At 34.8% G+C, this 14783-nt stretch overlaps 1 protein-coding gene and 2 non-coding genes across 4 annotated transcripts; 1 reads left to right on the top strand and 2 right to left on the bottom strand.

The window, feature by feature from the left end:
• Positions 1 to 850: 850 nt before the first annotated feature.
• On the bottom strand, positions 851 to 8807 carry LOC123318850. 2 transcript variants are annotated; one of them, XM_044905608.1, is made up of 2 exons: positions 8595 to 8807; positions 851 to 1512 (listed from the first exon to the last, which is right to left on the bottom strand). In XM_044905608.1, the coding sequence occupies exons 1-2, from the start codon at positions 8644 to 8646 to the stop codon at positions 968 to 970; spliced, it is 597 nt and encodes a 198-aa protein (XP_044761543.1). In that variant the 5' UTR covers positions 8647 to 8807; the 3' UTR covers positions 851 to 967. The 2 variants fall into 2 exon arrangements, with proteins under 2 accessions (XP_044761543.1, XP_044761542.1); XM_044905607.1 differs by lacking the exon at positions 8595 to 8807 and adding an exon at positions 4514 to 4686.
• Positions 8808 to 12131: 3324 nt separating this feature from the next.
• Positions 12132 to 12252, top strand: LOC123319634. Its single transcript, XR_006538588.1, has one exon. It is a non-coding gene; the product is annotated as a U5 spliceosomal RNA (small nuclear RNA).
• An 867-nt stretch (positions 12253 to 13119) lies between these two features.
• On the bottom strand, positions 13120 to 13310 carry LOC123319670. Its single transcript, XR_006538618.1, has one exon. It is a non-coding gene; the product is annotated as a U2 spliceosomal RNA (small nuclear RNA).
• Between the last annotated feature and the right edge of the window lie 1473 nt (positions 13311 to 14783).

Raw genomic sequence — 14783 nt, 5'->3', positions numbered from 1 at the left:
CAGTACCAAGTTCATCGGATTAGATGCATCAGGTCACTTTTAAGATAATCATAATTGTATTATCGTTTATCGCAAAAATAATGTAGAATATCGAGGCAGTTTCTTGAAAGTGGTTATGCTGAAAGAGTGCTATGATGTTTCCCCCATTTTACGACGATTTTTGGAATGTTCGAACAAGAAGATTTTGATGCCCATTGTGAACAAAGTTGTGAATAATTTAGACGAATTTTATTGGTGAGATTTTGAAGTGTTATTCTAATTTTCACACATGTGCCCTAAGACTTTTCTGCTAGTTGGTATCGAAATGAGCCATTTCATAAAATCGTGTAAGTTACTAAGAAATAACGACAACAATTCGGCAATCCTTTTCCATTTTCATTACCACGTAAATATCGAACGAGTCATTATCCTAAATGAAACCACATGGTCGAATCAGGAGATTAGTTTCTTCCCACTGCTTTGCGATAAATCACCTAACAAACGGACCATGGTCGTATTAGGATCTATTTGGGTAATCATTTTAAATTTTTTTTTTTTCAATTTGTTCATTTTGAAAGTTTTGTATAGGTGATTTTTGCAGAAAAACTTTTTTCTGACTACCTTCTGTTGAAAAAAAAGCCTCACTTTCAACTACACCCTGTATACGACGAAAATTCGTCATATGAGGGGAAATTCGACGTTTCGAGGTGGTTCAGAAAACTCTGGCATAAATTATCTGCTGACCCGCTATTAATTTACCCTCGTAGCCCAAGAAAATTTCCTCAATCTCATCCCCAGTTCGTAGGAATCATGAAGAAAACTAAAATTAACATTAGTTTATTTTAGAAAGAAGGCACTTACAATATTACAATAATTATCCAATTTCAGGTGTAACTTAGGAAACTTATGCAGATTGCCATGAAAAAAAGGGGTAGGGGGTTACATTTGAAACAAGGTGGAAAAGGAAGATTTTTGATCTAAACAGGGGTTATTGAAGCGCAAGTCTCATCTCTACTTCATTAACCATTTGAAACAATTGTGCTTTTATGGTAACTTGGTCTGGTACCGGAAACGTCTTAACTGTTTCTGCCATATTAATGAAAAAGTGAAGTAAAGGATCACTACTCTGGCTTCTATTTAGTGCTGTTTCTGATGAGTATTCTGGAATGACATTGGCTGCATTTGGACCTTGTGAAGCTGCGCACTCTGACTTTTTACCAACAGTCCGCGACGATATCACAGACGATATTGATAGTGAATCTTGTGTATCATTGGCTTCATTATTGTATAGATTATTAAAATCAGGAGGTGTTTCAACCTTTACTTCCTCGAGGTTACTGTCAACGCCTTCAGGTGACAGGTTTGATTGCCGTTCTTCATCATTGGTAAAATATGGAATCAAAAATGAGAGCTCTTGGGAGTATTTTGGAGCTTTCAGATTTGATACACCTTGGTCGCTTTTGGTCCTGCGCAGATTCAAAGCCTTTCTATAGTTGTCTCTGATTCTGTTCCATCGCTCCTTGCATACATTACCTGTAACAATATGGATAAAACAATATACCTTGGAAGAGGTGTTAGTATCACTCATTTGTTGTCGTTTGAACCATATTTATTGATAACCAAAAATCAACAGTTTCCGAGATATTTGAGTTCTTGCGTTTTTCAAAAAATTTCACACCTTACTTCATTTTTCGTCACGCGCTTGTATAAGGAATGGTGGAGGTCATTTTGAACATTATTTATGAATACATTTTCTAATGAAATTTTGAGTTTTATTGCAATAAAAAATATTTAATTCATTACTCTTCTTCCTTTGCTTCTATCCCCTTTCAAATCAGAATCAGCTGAAATAAATAGTGCTTGCATTCTAACGAAAACTTTTTTAGGAAATAAAGAAGGAATTAGGCAAGTTTTTGAAATAATTTTTTCATACATAAATTCTGGAATTTGAAAAATGCAGGCAAATTTATATTAGAAATTGAATTTTATTTTCTTCATGTACCAATAACTTTTAAATCATACTAATTCTTTCTCTACATCTAATACAGGATAGTTCTGCTTCTTTCATAAGTATCATATCTTTTTCTGATGAAAATAATCCAAAATTATAATCTAACTTGGTCAACGTAGAAAAAAATTGACGAAAAATGAAGTAAGGTTAGAAATGTTTTGAAAAACACAAGAACTCAAATATCTCGGAAACTGTTAATTTTTGGTTATCAATAAATATGGCTCAAGCGACAGCTTGACTAGATCATTAGATGAAGAAAAGGAGAATTGAAGTGAATTCAGAAAGGAGCAGTGCTCTACTATTTTATTATAGAAAATCACAGGATTCAAACCTAGTGGTAATATTATATCTACACATGGAATAGCATATAGCATCCCAATTCCATGGAAGAAGAGCACCAAGTACTTGGGAGTTACATTGGACAAAAACTCAATTTCAACACACATAATATCAAAGAAATAAACATCAAGCTAGAAAAATCAGAAGCTATCTCTACCCAATACTAAACAAGAACAGCAAATTAGATGGAAGAAATAAATTGAGAATATACGAGACAAATAAGGCCGATAATAACACGCAGCAGCGATCTGGAAGGAAACATCTCACTCAGGCATCCGTAAATTGCAAAGAACATTTGCTTATAATAGATAAAAGGAGCACCTTGGTATCATACCAATGAACTAATTTAGAAAGACATAAACATACCAGTGTTGAACGACCATATGAAGAAAATGAATGAAAACCGGAATAAAAAGGTAACTTCAACAATCCGAAACAATAAAAATTGGCCATAAAGGCCACAAAAATCAGTTTTTTTGAATTATCTCCTTCCCTTGGCTTCAAATCTTTTCCGCATTCATTATAAAAGTTGTAGAGCATAACATTTCCTACAAATTTTGTCTCAAGCAATTTTTTCTACGTTCAAACGTTCTTGAGATATATGGCGATTAATGTGCATTAGACTGGGTTTCTACATTGACCTTGGCCTTTCGTATGTGTGGCTAAACTCCTCGCACTTATCGCCCTCTAACTCGAAAACGGTTAAGACTGGGCAAAATTGCTTCAAACGGAAGTTGTATAGAAATTTATTATCTACAACTTTCATGATGAATACAAAAACGATAAGACGTACAGGCAAGGAGATATTCGAAAAAAATGCATTTCAATAATCTTCAAAGTGTCAGATTAAGAAACCCCCCTACTGATTTGTGTCAGATTAATGGGTCAACACGTCTACAACACCAAGATTAACCATCTGTATGAAAAACTGACACGCTTGAGTACAAGTACAAGTAACGATTTTTTTTTTACATTTTTAAAGGACCGCTGTGACCTTGCGTCACGTCCAAATTGTCAGTCCTTTGAAAAGAAGCTTGCTTTGGGTCCAATTAACATATCCTCCAAAAATCTGACACGTTCCAGATTTTTTTTTTAGCATTTTCAACTCTTCCGTACGGCTAGCCCCACCGCGCAAACTGTCAGATAAGCTTGAATTCATTATCAGAGACACGTAGGGCATAAACAATATCTTAATCTGACACCGGACACGCTCGAGTATGTAAACCTGACGATTTTTTTTTACATCTTTGAGAACCTGCATACGCTTTCCCCATCGCTGATAATACTTCATATAACCTTTTTTTCTTTCTACCATCTAATCTTCAAAATCCACTAGGTTTCCACGACGCTCGAGTAAATCCCGATTTAGCATCGTTTACTCCCCAACTAATACTAAACGATACGAAATATTTCAGTTTACCTTCACCCACCTGAAAAAAATGCTATTGTGCCACCCAAACACGTATCGTGGTTTAAAAACTCATTTCCGTGAAAATCATAGATATAATTCGTTTTAAGAAAAAGAACCCCTTTCCCTACCTCCTGCAGATAAAACAAAGTATTGAAAAACGATTAGAAAGTTTCTCTCTTTCTGTCATGTTGAAACTTTTTTTCCCTGTTTTGAGTTGGTGGCAAGGCGCCCAGCGAGACTTATACACCCGCGGGATCCCACACAGCTCTGGGGCCTGGGCGGCTATTGACTCATGGGAATTTTAACATAGAAGCATGCAGAATAACCACTCTTTCCAAAGATTATAGAGTAAACCTAACTCTATAATCTTTGCACTCTTTCAAATATCAAATTATACCGCCGCATGCAGACTTCGGAAACTATCGATTACTTTCGTCACGCGTCGTATCTTTCCGCCTTGTATACTCGTATACATCCGGACGTTCGCTGAAGAAAAACGAAATCAAGAATATCAAGTGAAAAAGATGAGCAGAGTGTAATCATAAGTAAAAGGGTGTTTTCTGTAGTGTAATATCGAAAATTTTCAGTCCATAGTCAAAGGGTTACGTAATCCCATGATACAGTAGTGTGTGTTACCTACGGTCGAGGAATTCAATAAAATTGTGTTACATTTTCCGAATGTAATTAATAATAGAAGTGTCATTTTGTTATCCATATTTTATGTTCCTATACCTATAACCATAAAATAATAAACTGAACTAGATAAAACTTACCACGCTGGTTTAAATTTCTTCCGATTTTTTTCCAGATTTTATCTCGTATTTGTTGGTTTGAATATTCAGAATGTTTTGAATTATACAACTCTTCGTGGTCTTGAACGAATGCAATAAGCCGTGCAACGTCCATGATCTGTAACAACGCGGGTTAACAGAACCAGTTCAGAATGTAAATATCATCCGGCACTACGGATGACGTCATCGGCACGCATCGGACAAGTTCGAGTAATACCGTAGATATTACCGAACGGTCGATGCGTCCGGGTCGCATATTTGTAAATGGCAGAGGCGTCTGTCGTGAAGAAAACAAGATTTGTGTAAAGCAGACGATTACGCGTCAACGCGTCTGATATTTGCTAGACATTTCGGGTTTTATTTAATTGTAGGGGGATTCGTGCCAGACTGGTGGTATTGCGAAATTATTTTTCGAAGAACCAGCAAATGAATTGAAAAAATGTAATTTAAACTACTCAATTTGGTAATCAAAATTGTTAAATCGCACAAATGATGTAAACTTTTCATTCACTCCCTAATTTGATTAGTGTCTGGTGAAATATTTTTTTATTGCACTGTTCCAACAAATGAGGTGCTTTTTGTTACTTGTTTGAAGTGCACCATCCATCCGACTAGCAGTCCGCCACTGAGGACAGAGTCCTGTACAGGGTGGGCAAAATTCGTTGTCTACTGCTGAGAGGATCTCGAGAACTACAGCAGCTAGAAGAAAACGGATGACACATTTCCGAGCTCATTCTCGGAGAAACAAAGAATGGTGAAAACTACAGCCTCCTACGATACTTCGTTTTTGAGTTTGACAATTTTTTAAAGTTCTCATAACTTTTTGTCCTTGAAGTTACAAACATATTTGAACCTTCTACTTTTTTACGTAGAATCCACTGATGAGCTCAAAATATTTTTTCATTTCGAATCATTAGGTGAACTTTTATTGAGTTTTTTATTTTTGAATTGGAAAAAAATCTTTTATCAGTATAGATTTTACGTATGAAAGTGCCTATGAAGGTTTGAGTTTCAGATCCGTAACTTCGAAGACAAAAAAGTTATAAGAACTTTTCGGAATCGTCAAAATTTCAACTTTTGTTTATAACTCGAAATCGAAAAATGATAGGCCGAATCTGTTTTTGGTTTTGAATTAGTCATGAACATTATCAAAAACAGCATACGGAATACCCGGGAGGAAATGAAACAAGATGTTCATATACACTGTGTCAAAGGCACAGTGTGAAAAGGCACCTACCACTCAAAAACGAAGAATCGTAGGAGGCTACGGTCTTCACCATTCTTTGCTTCTCTGAAAAGGAGCTCGAAAATGTGTCATCCATTTTCTTCTAGCTGCTATAGTTCTCGAGATCCCCTTAGTAGACAACGAATTTTGCCCACCCTGTACAATTCAAAATCATCGGCAAACGCTAAAAAAATAAGCCAATAGATCATCTCCGATATCATTCAAAAAAATTAAGAACAAAAGTGGTGCCAAAGTGCTCCCCTGAGGTATGCCACTGGTTGCCACAAATGTGTACGGTCTGTGACTTCTAAATTCATATAAGACATAAGACACGGTACGCGAGATAAGTCCTGAACAGCAGAAGCAGTAGGCCATCGAAGACAATATCGTCCAACTTATGCAGAAGAATCGAGTGATCAACCCAGGTCAAAGGCCCTCGAAAAGTCGGTGTAGATTGCGTCCACCTGAAGCTGACTTTCCACAGCTTCACAGACAAACTGTGACAATACTGCTAGATTACTTATGGTTGATCTTTTGTTGACGAAGCCATGTTGGTTTTCCGAGATTCGTTCGCTGACAGATGGAAAAACTCTATTATAAATATATGCATATACACTCCATTCACTTTTATTTCATCACTCGGTTGGCCATGGAAATTTGACACATTCCACTCTGTATAGTACGAAAATGTTGGATATTGACGCTTGTCAAAACATTTTTGGGTTTTAAATCAGCGGTATGTTGTTTGTTATACGCGTATAACGTCTCAGAATTTACGTATTTTATCACAATGTCGAATCACTTCGGAAAATATGAAGTCGAAAATATGTGACGAACATAAATGACGTTTATACAAACTGACAGAAGGCATACCAAATCTATATAACTAGATATTTGCATGGAAAATACAAGAGATCAGTTTTTAAGTACAATTTATTTTTTCTATGGAAGAAAATTGAATTATTAACACATAATATGCAGTAGCTCGAGGGGCCAAAGGTTGAAGATGACGTTATATCAGTTGTAAATTTCAAAAAAAATCAACCCGAAGATTAAATGCATTCAGATGCATCAGTGCAGTGGTAGAGAATGGGTATCTCTCGAAAGAATATATAGGTAATTACAAGAATGTTAAATTCTTCCACAAAAAGAATTAAAGAAAATTTCTAGGCAAGAGGAACTTCACCTCAAAAAATTTCTCTCGAATTAACAATTGACAGGACAACTGGCTCATATTTATGACTATTTATTTTTAATACTTTGATATAATAATAATAATTATATATTTATTGATGCCTCAAAACATTTACGATGTATAGGACAAGTCAAATGAGAAATAGAAAAATTAATTTTCTTGAACTTATTCTACGATGACATTCATCGAAAATCCTGTAGTAACTTTTCGCATTCGTTCCGTTCACCCTAAAATAAAATTCTCAAATGCCACCAAGAAAAAGGAAATTCTTTGTCATCCTCTTCATTCACAATCTTTCTGATTGTGGAAACATTCAGCTAAAATATAAGTCTCTTAGATTCAGTTGAAACATTATATAAATTCTCTTACATTGAATATGTTCGCTACCGTCTGATGTATTGTAGAGTAGATATTAGAATATCAGGGTTACCTTGTTACCTACTACTTGAATGAACAACCCTGAAAGAATTCAGGTCCGCTATATTCAAACTCATGAAAAACAAACAATCTCAATTTTTATATTTTTGCTATCTGCATGTACTATTTTCTCTAATTCAATGAATCGTTGGTATGCTCCTCCGCGGATTATTTTTTATGAATAATTGTTTCATGGTCAAACGCCTCTTGAAACAACAGCGCTGCATGAAAATAAATTTGGAAATTTTAAACTGACTTTTTTCGTTCTCAATATATGACTTGCATTTATTTATGATATGTATTTCTCGCAAATCTCGTTATTGAAAATTTTCATTTACAGTGCTAATAAGCTTAATTATGTTTAATGAACAAAAATAGAAATAAAACCATGAAAATAATAATTATAACCTGAATGAATCGCTTTTTATGGACAACGTGGACCTGAAGTAATTTTCCGAATTGATTTTCCCCTCATCCGCCTTTTTAGTGATGAAGTGATGGTAATGATTGAAAATTCGAAGAAGTATGATAAATGCTCTTTCGAATATATGAATATATGGTCTAGTCTTATTACTCTTTGTTACTGAAACATTGATCATATTTATGCACAGAAAAAAAAATATCCATCACTATTTCAGGACCCTTTATTAAGTTGAGTAGAGTTACAAATATTCATAAAGTCTCACAAATTTACTAATAGAGAATATGCAGACAGGTGGATTGGACAGCTAGATCTATACTCGACACCTCTCGGTTTCTTTCTTTCTTTGTGGTTATTTGAAGGCCAAGTTCTATGAAACAGATATCTTTTCTGACAAAGGAAATATTATTAGATTGAATGAATGGTGCTTGCGATAAAATTCGCAAAAATCCTCATGTAATGATACGAACAGTTAGAGCCTCATAAAGGTTATAGAAAGTCGAGAAAATCATATTGAACACCTACTTACATCAGACAACTAGTTTTTTTCCTTCCATATTTGAGTATTACGAGGTGTATTATCGATTGCAAAAAATTTCATCATTGTGTATGACAATTTGGAATGGCCGAATATGTTAAAATTGTTGAATCCATTCAACAGAATATTCGTTGAAGAAGAAATTGCAATATTTGCAATTAAAAATATCTAAATAGGTACATTTTCATGGAGTGCTCTATTCCTTAGAGCCGTCTGACCACAAAACAATTACATATCTATAAAACATGATCAACAGGTGGGGCAAACCAATAATTCCTCTAATTTTGGCCCATCGCTGTGAGGTGGCTTCCGAAGGCATATTTTTGTGACATAATTATCATGAAGACTGAATTTCTTCATAGCAGTAATCAGCAAGAATTGGTTCCATTCCCAAACAGCGATGAATAATTCAAATTTCTATTCTTCTCTTCACAGAAATAAACGAATACACGAACACCGAAATAAACAAATATTTTAGCCCGGTTTATTCAACAGATGGAAACCAGGAATGTGAACTGCGAAATTACAAAGGTTCCGACCCATACTGCTAACATTAAGCAACCCTAAAGATGCCCCGGATGGCCAGTAAACATAACTTGCAATTGCATCGTAAAAATAAAAAATTCTCGATACACTGACAAACTCTTCACTCTCGTTTAGACCATCCTGTGTTGCTTCTTGCCAGAATCGGAGAAATTCAATTTGAATACACAGTGCAGTGACCAGTGAGAAAAAATCTTATTGTTACATATTCGTTCATCTACTCTGCTGGATTAATCAGGTGAGTAAGTATAATTATTTATTTAGGTACTTATTTTTATTTATTCATATTCAAATGGAGTACATGAAAGGACAAAGCAAAAAATATAATATGTTCTCACTGATGGTTAAAGTGGTGCTTAATAAAAAATACAAAGAAAGATAAAACTGTTGTAATAATGGATCTCTAGAATATAGATCGAAACACAGAAGAAAACAATTTTATAACATAACTCGACTATTTTTCATAAAGAGGCTTGACTTGAGGCATCTAATCAGAGGTGAATTTAAGTTATTATTGTAGAGCATCGACTTATATAAAACAAAAATTTATTTCGCGTATGATGGCAAGTTGAAGGTGAACATACCAACAAGTTCGCAGCGGTATGAGATATTAATAATTTTGCATATGAACTTCACATCTCTCATCATTCGTTGATCTGTAGGTAAGGTTCGACAATTTCAAATTCTTCATAATTCGTCAGTTGTTATCAACGCAATTTTGATGAAATTTCCCATTTACATAGGTACCTAATGAGCTGATCTATTGATATAAATATTATAGCATGGGTTCCAAATAACTGATCCTAACCTAATATTAGAATACTTTAGTAATCACGTAGGCTGATTTTCCTGTCCTGGAATTTATTTGCTAATTCTTTGATTTTTTTTTGATAGTTTTAGGCGGTATACAATACGATTCTACATTTTAACATTCCCTAGCGTAATGGTAAGGTGGATTGAACACGGACAGAAGCTAACTTATCAGAAAACTTCCCTGCAGAGTCTGATGATTAGTAATAACCCTGTTTGAATTCCTTTCTTGTATCGTCGTAATCGGAAATGGAGCACCTCTTTAATTTTTTGCGACTTGCCACAAAAATTCCCGATTAGAACTAACGAAATACTCAACAGAGTCTTGGTACTTTCTCTAGTCGGATTCTATCAGAAATTTTCAACGACTCCTACAAAGTATCAATTCTGGATAGATGTTTTGAATCGTTTCCACTTCTTATGAGCAATCTTTTTCTCTTTTATTACCTTTATAGTTGAGAAACTTGATCATCCTGGAGAATTCAACGAGCAAAAAATTAATTTCGGTACACGAAGTTTTATCAATAATCTACAGGGTGTTTCGTTTCTAAATGAACATAAGATAACCTGAGCTAGAGCTACCCTAGGCGAGTCCAAAAAAACCCATAATAGACAGGTCTAATCAATTCCATAACCGAGATACAGGGTGCTTCATGTATTCACCTAAAATTTGAATTTCTCATAACTTTTGAACCAACCAGTATAGTCGGTTGGTTGATATTTGGAATATATGATTCACTTACACAGGTCGATAGATTTACATTTAAATTGATAAAAAATTCCAGGTCCGTATTTGAAAAATATGGGACTTCTTCCAGCTGGAATTCAACACCCTGTGAATTAAAATTTTGGAATTTGATCGAGATATTTGAAAAGAGCAAAAAATATCCAATGAGAGGCAAAATTACATATTTATATAAATATTTCCTAGCACTTGTGTTTCTCCGGAACTTTTATAATTTTTCCTAGAAATATGGAATAATAGATTTTCCAATTCCAATACAAATGAAATTTTCGGATTAGAGAAACACTCACCAGATCAAACACAATCATGGTAAATACTTTTCACTGACTTAGTTCCCGATTTTTCGGTTCCATAGGATATCTTGGATCTAACATTATCTACTCGTTCGAAATTTGAGGTGTTCTGAAAATTAAGATAAAAATACTGCAATTGATCAATTAGCCACAGGGTGTATTTAAAGGTGCGAGCCTTTTTTTTTACAGAAGATAGAACTGGTCAAAGTAAAGCGTTTCACCAAAAATGACCTATAAAAAACTCTCAAAATGACAACATTGAAAGAAAATTGAAAATGATTACTGAAATAGATCCTAATACGACCCTAGATCATTTGTTTTCTGAATTATTGCAAAGGAATGGGAAAAAAATTATTTCCTGATGGCTGACTCAACAATATGGTTTCGTTTAGGATATTGGACAGTTCGAGATTAACGTGGAAATGAAAATGGAAACTTAGGATTGTCGAATTTTTCTCATTATTCAGTGACTTACACGATTTTATGAAATGGCTTATTTCGATATCAACTGACAGAAAAAGACTTAGGACGCAAGTATAAAAAAAGAATATTAGTATCCACCAATAATATTCGTCTAAATTATTCACAAATTTTTTCACAATCTTCTTGTTCAATCGCTCCAACAATAGGGTAACAATAATAGCACTTTATCGACATAAGCACAATACAACTATTCTTCCAAGTGACCTGATGCTACTAATCAGATAAACGCGAATGTACTGAACCATTCATTGTCCATCCATAGGTTTATGTTTTGTTTCGTTTTTCCGATACCGTAGTCACCTTCTACAGTCCCGTACTTGAACTTTGATGAAATTTTGTGGAACTTGTAGGGGTTGTAGCTCAGCCATCTTGAATATTTTATATAGAAAAAACGACTTATTTTCGTTAAATCTACCTTCTCTAAAAAAGCCTCACCTTTGAAAACACCCTGCGTACCACCTACCATCGTAAGCAGCGTTATTATTATAATTATTATTATTATCTTGATCCGTCAACGTAGAACCGGCAAAATTGGTATTACTGCCTCCTATTTCAGAGCAACAATAGCAATTACGATGTTATCCTAACGTGCTCGATACAGAAATGATACCAGGAACGAAGAATATCTATAACATAACAATATGTAACACAATAGATGGGTGAAAGTTATTTCATGTGTTACTCAACAGATGGCTTCCGATGTAGCATTACAACTTAATTAGTTTAATTCTGCATTAATTGATATGAAAATATTGATGTTTCCGTTTGAACACGATCCACATATATCAATTCAATGTATCATTCGAGTTTTATGAGCAGAAACATGTGAAATTGAATTTGAACGTTTTTGAATATACCTACCTTTTACCTTTATAGTACTCATCTATACAAACTCAATTAGCATATAGCATTCGATGAGCGGGATATTTCTTACTCTGATCTCTCCTCAGATGCGAATAAATCTTTCGCCTTTTACTAAAGATTTCCGTGGGGAGGGATAACTCAAATGAGTCTATCAACAATTTTTTAAAGCTTCCCTTATGGTGGAGCTAATTTTGTAAATTAATAAAAGTCTTCTCCTCTTAGTAGCTATAAAATTAAGATTAACATGGGTGTATAAAAGACAAAATGAACATTGAGACTTACTTTAAAGATAACTAAAGAGCCCTGTGAATTATTTAAATAAGCATTTTAGGTATATCATCTAAAATAAAATGAGTATATTTTCTCTGTATATAATTTAAATGCCTTATTATAGCCACAGCCGGCAAACTTCATTAAGGGCGTCTGTACAGGTTGTCCCATTAGAAGTTTAAGGTGAAGGTGAACGGATCGTAGGATTATTCTGAAAATTTGGGTACTAGGTTTTGGACTTCTGATCTATCTGTCCATAAAAATATGTTAAATGTTACGATGTTGCCGCTTATAGCAGAAGTGAGAGTATTTTAACATCGAAAATTTTAGGCGCTATTTTATCTTTCGATATATTAATATGAAATTCGAACTATCGAATCTGTATAGTGAATCGATATTATTACAGACCGACAAAAAAATTCACTAAGATGATGTACCTCATTTCTAGCCTTGATAAAGTTAGAACAGGTATCTAACGAAACGTCGGCATTATTTATGCACAACACGATCGATACTTCTAGTTAAAGAGAGATACTAATCACACCGTTTCGATTTTTGTAAAAAAACATTAATATAATTCTACTGTCTGTTGATTGGTATTTATCTACATAATTAAAGTTGCATGAATTCTTCGAGCTGTTTGATACCATATCGATATATGTATTTTTGTAAAAATATCACCTATCACGATATTTCTGAAAAATATCAAACTTCTCTCTTATGAGACACGTGACAACGAGTACGGCCATGCCTAAGCCTAACATCTGATCATATGATTCTTTGTTTGAAGTGGGCCGATCCCGGAGGTACTGCAATACCGGGCCAACCCGCGACGGTGGTGGAGCAAGCCCCTAACCACTGTCAATTTCCAAAAATCAGTTTAATATACTGGCCCCGCATGCGGGGCGTATCAGATATTAAGCTGATAAGAACAGATACTACACTTTGATCTTAGCCATAGGGCCGAGAAGCGATAAAGAAGTATCGTTCTGGACCCTATTTACAGGTATACAAAATGCAGTATCGAGTACAATACATCAGGTATCAGATGAGAAGCCCTCTATCGGTCAACTGATTTAGAAAACGCAGGTCGACAATAACGGCAATGATCGACGTTCTGGAAACTATTCTTGAAGCGTATGATAACGGATACGTCGAATTGTCCTATAAGTCCTATATGGACTTGGGTAAGGCCTTTGATAGTGTCCCACACGGAATACTTCTCTTACAGAAGCTCCAGTATTATTATGGTGTGAGAGAAAAGGCATATGAAATATTTGCATCATACCTAACCTAGCAAAAAGAAATCAGAAGGTCAAATGGAAGGAAATCTCTTCGAATATTGAAGAGAGCCATATCATATTGGGGCCTATTCTGTTCATAGCCTCTGCATAAACGACCTACACGTGAATGTGGTGTCGGACAAAAGCTGCTGTTTTGCAGACGACACTGCAGTACTCAATTAGTCAAAGGACTCCCTATTCATGCGATGACGAACAAATCCTTAAATGACGCTCAGAAGTGGTTTTTCGCAAACGGTTTCACGATAAACATTGAAAAGACACAAAATTTGGTATTTACTACCAAGATACAGACTGATGAATCGCTGTCATACCTGACATACTCCTTTTTCCCTCGGCTGAAACAAGTCCTTTATCGGCGAATTATTTTGCAGTAGACTGTCGACAGCTATATTCCTGATAAGAAAGATTGAACAGATATCGAACATGGAATCTGCTAAACAAACTCATTATTCAGCCTCCTCACTGATAGCTGTCGGAATATCTTCAAAGAGGAGAAAATACTAACCGTAGTATCATCGTTAATTCTCTTCTGCGTGAAATATGTTCATCAAAACGGTTTTGACAAGATCCCCATAAATTTATGACAAATTTAGAATACCACAGCTACACCCGTGGAAAACATAAATTAACTCTTAACTCTACTATGCTACAATAAATAAGACACAACAAGGTCCAAATTATAATGAATTGAAAGGATGCATGCCCTAATATTATTATATGTGACGATGGGGGATCGACTGCCAGGCATATTATCGAACTTTGAAGCTCTCTGATAATACAACAACGATTTTTGCCAAGATGGAAACTATGAGCAATATTTAGTGCGCTCTAGCGGTAAAACGAAAGATGCTAGCGAGTTAATTAGAACTTTAGTTCACGTGAAATTTCATCATTACATAGGGAGGGTAAAGTGAAAGTGAAAATCAAAGTAAATTAATTTATGTTCGTATAAATCAATGAAAATTTGGGTTCTGAATTCAGGTAAGAATCTATGAAAAAGCTAGACTGTCGTCAGGCTTGTTCGTTGAACTATTATTAAAAAGAAAAAATATGTGAAAGGAATCAATAGGAAAGCGACTGACAGGATAGGAAGCTGGGTATTGTAATATAAATATAGTATCGATCTTTGATGTTTCCTTTTTGT

The sequence above is a fragment of the Coccinella septempunctata genome, chromosome 8, assembly GCF_907165205.1.
Source record: "Coccinella septempunctata chromosome 8, icCocSept1.1, whole genome shotgun sequence".
NCBI classification, from domain to species: domain Eukaryota; kingdom Metazoa; phylum Arthropoda; class Insecta; order Coleoptera; family Coccinellidae; genus Coccinella; species Coccinella septempunctata.
Note: the sequence above shows the minus strand (reverse complement) of the source record. Positions and strands in the feature narration are given on the sequence as shown.

Coding starts and splice junctions, on each gene's coding strand:
- LOC123318850 (XM_044905607.1), bottom strand. CDS start 4,646: ATGGACGTTGCACGGCTTATTGCATTCGTTCAAGACCACGAAGAGTTG. Junction 1,513..4,513: donor AAGAAATTTAAACCAGCGTG/GTAAGTTTTATC, acceptor ATATTGTTACAG/GTAATGTATGCAAGGAGCGA.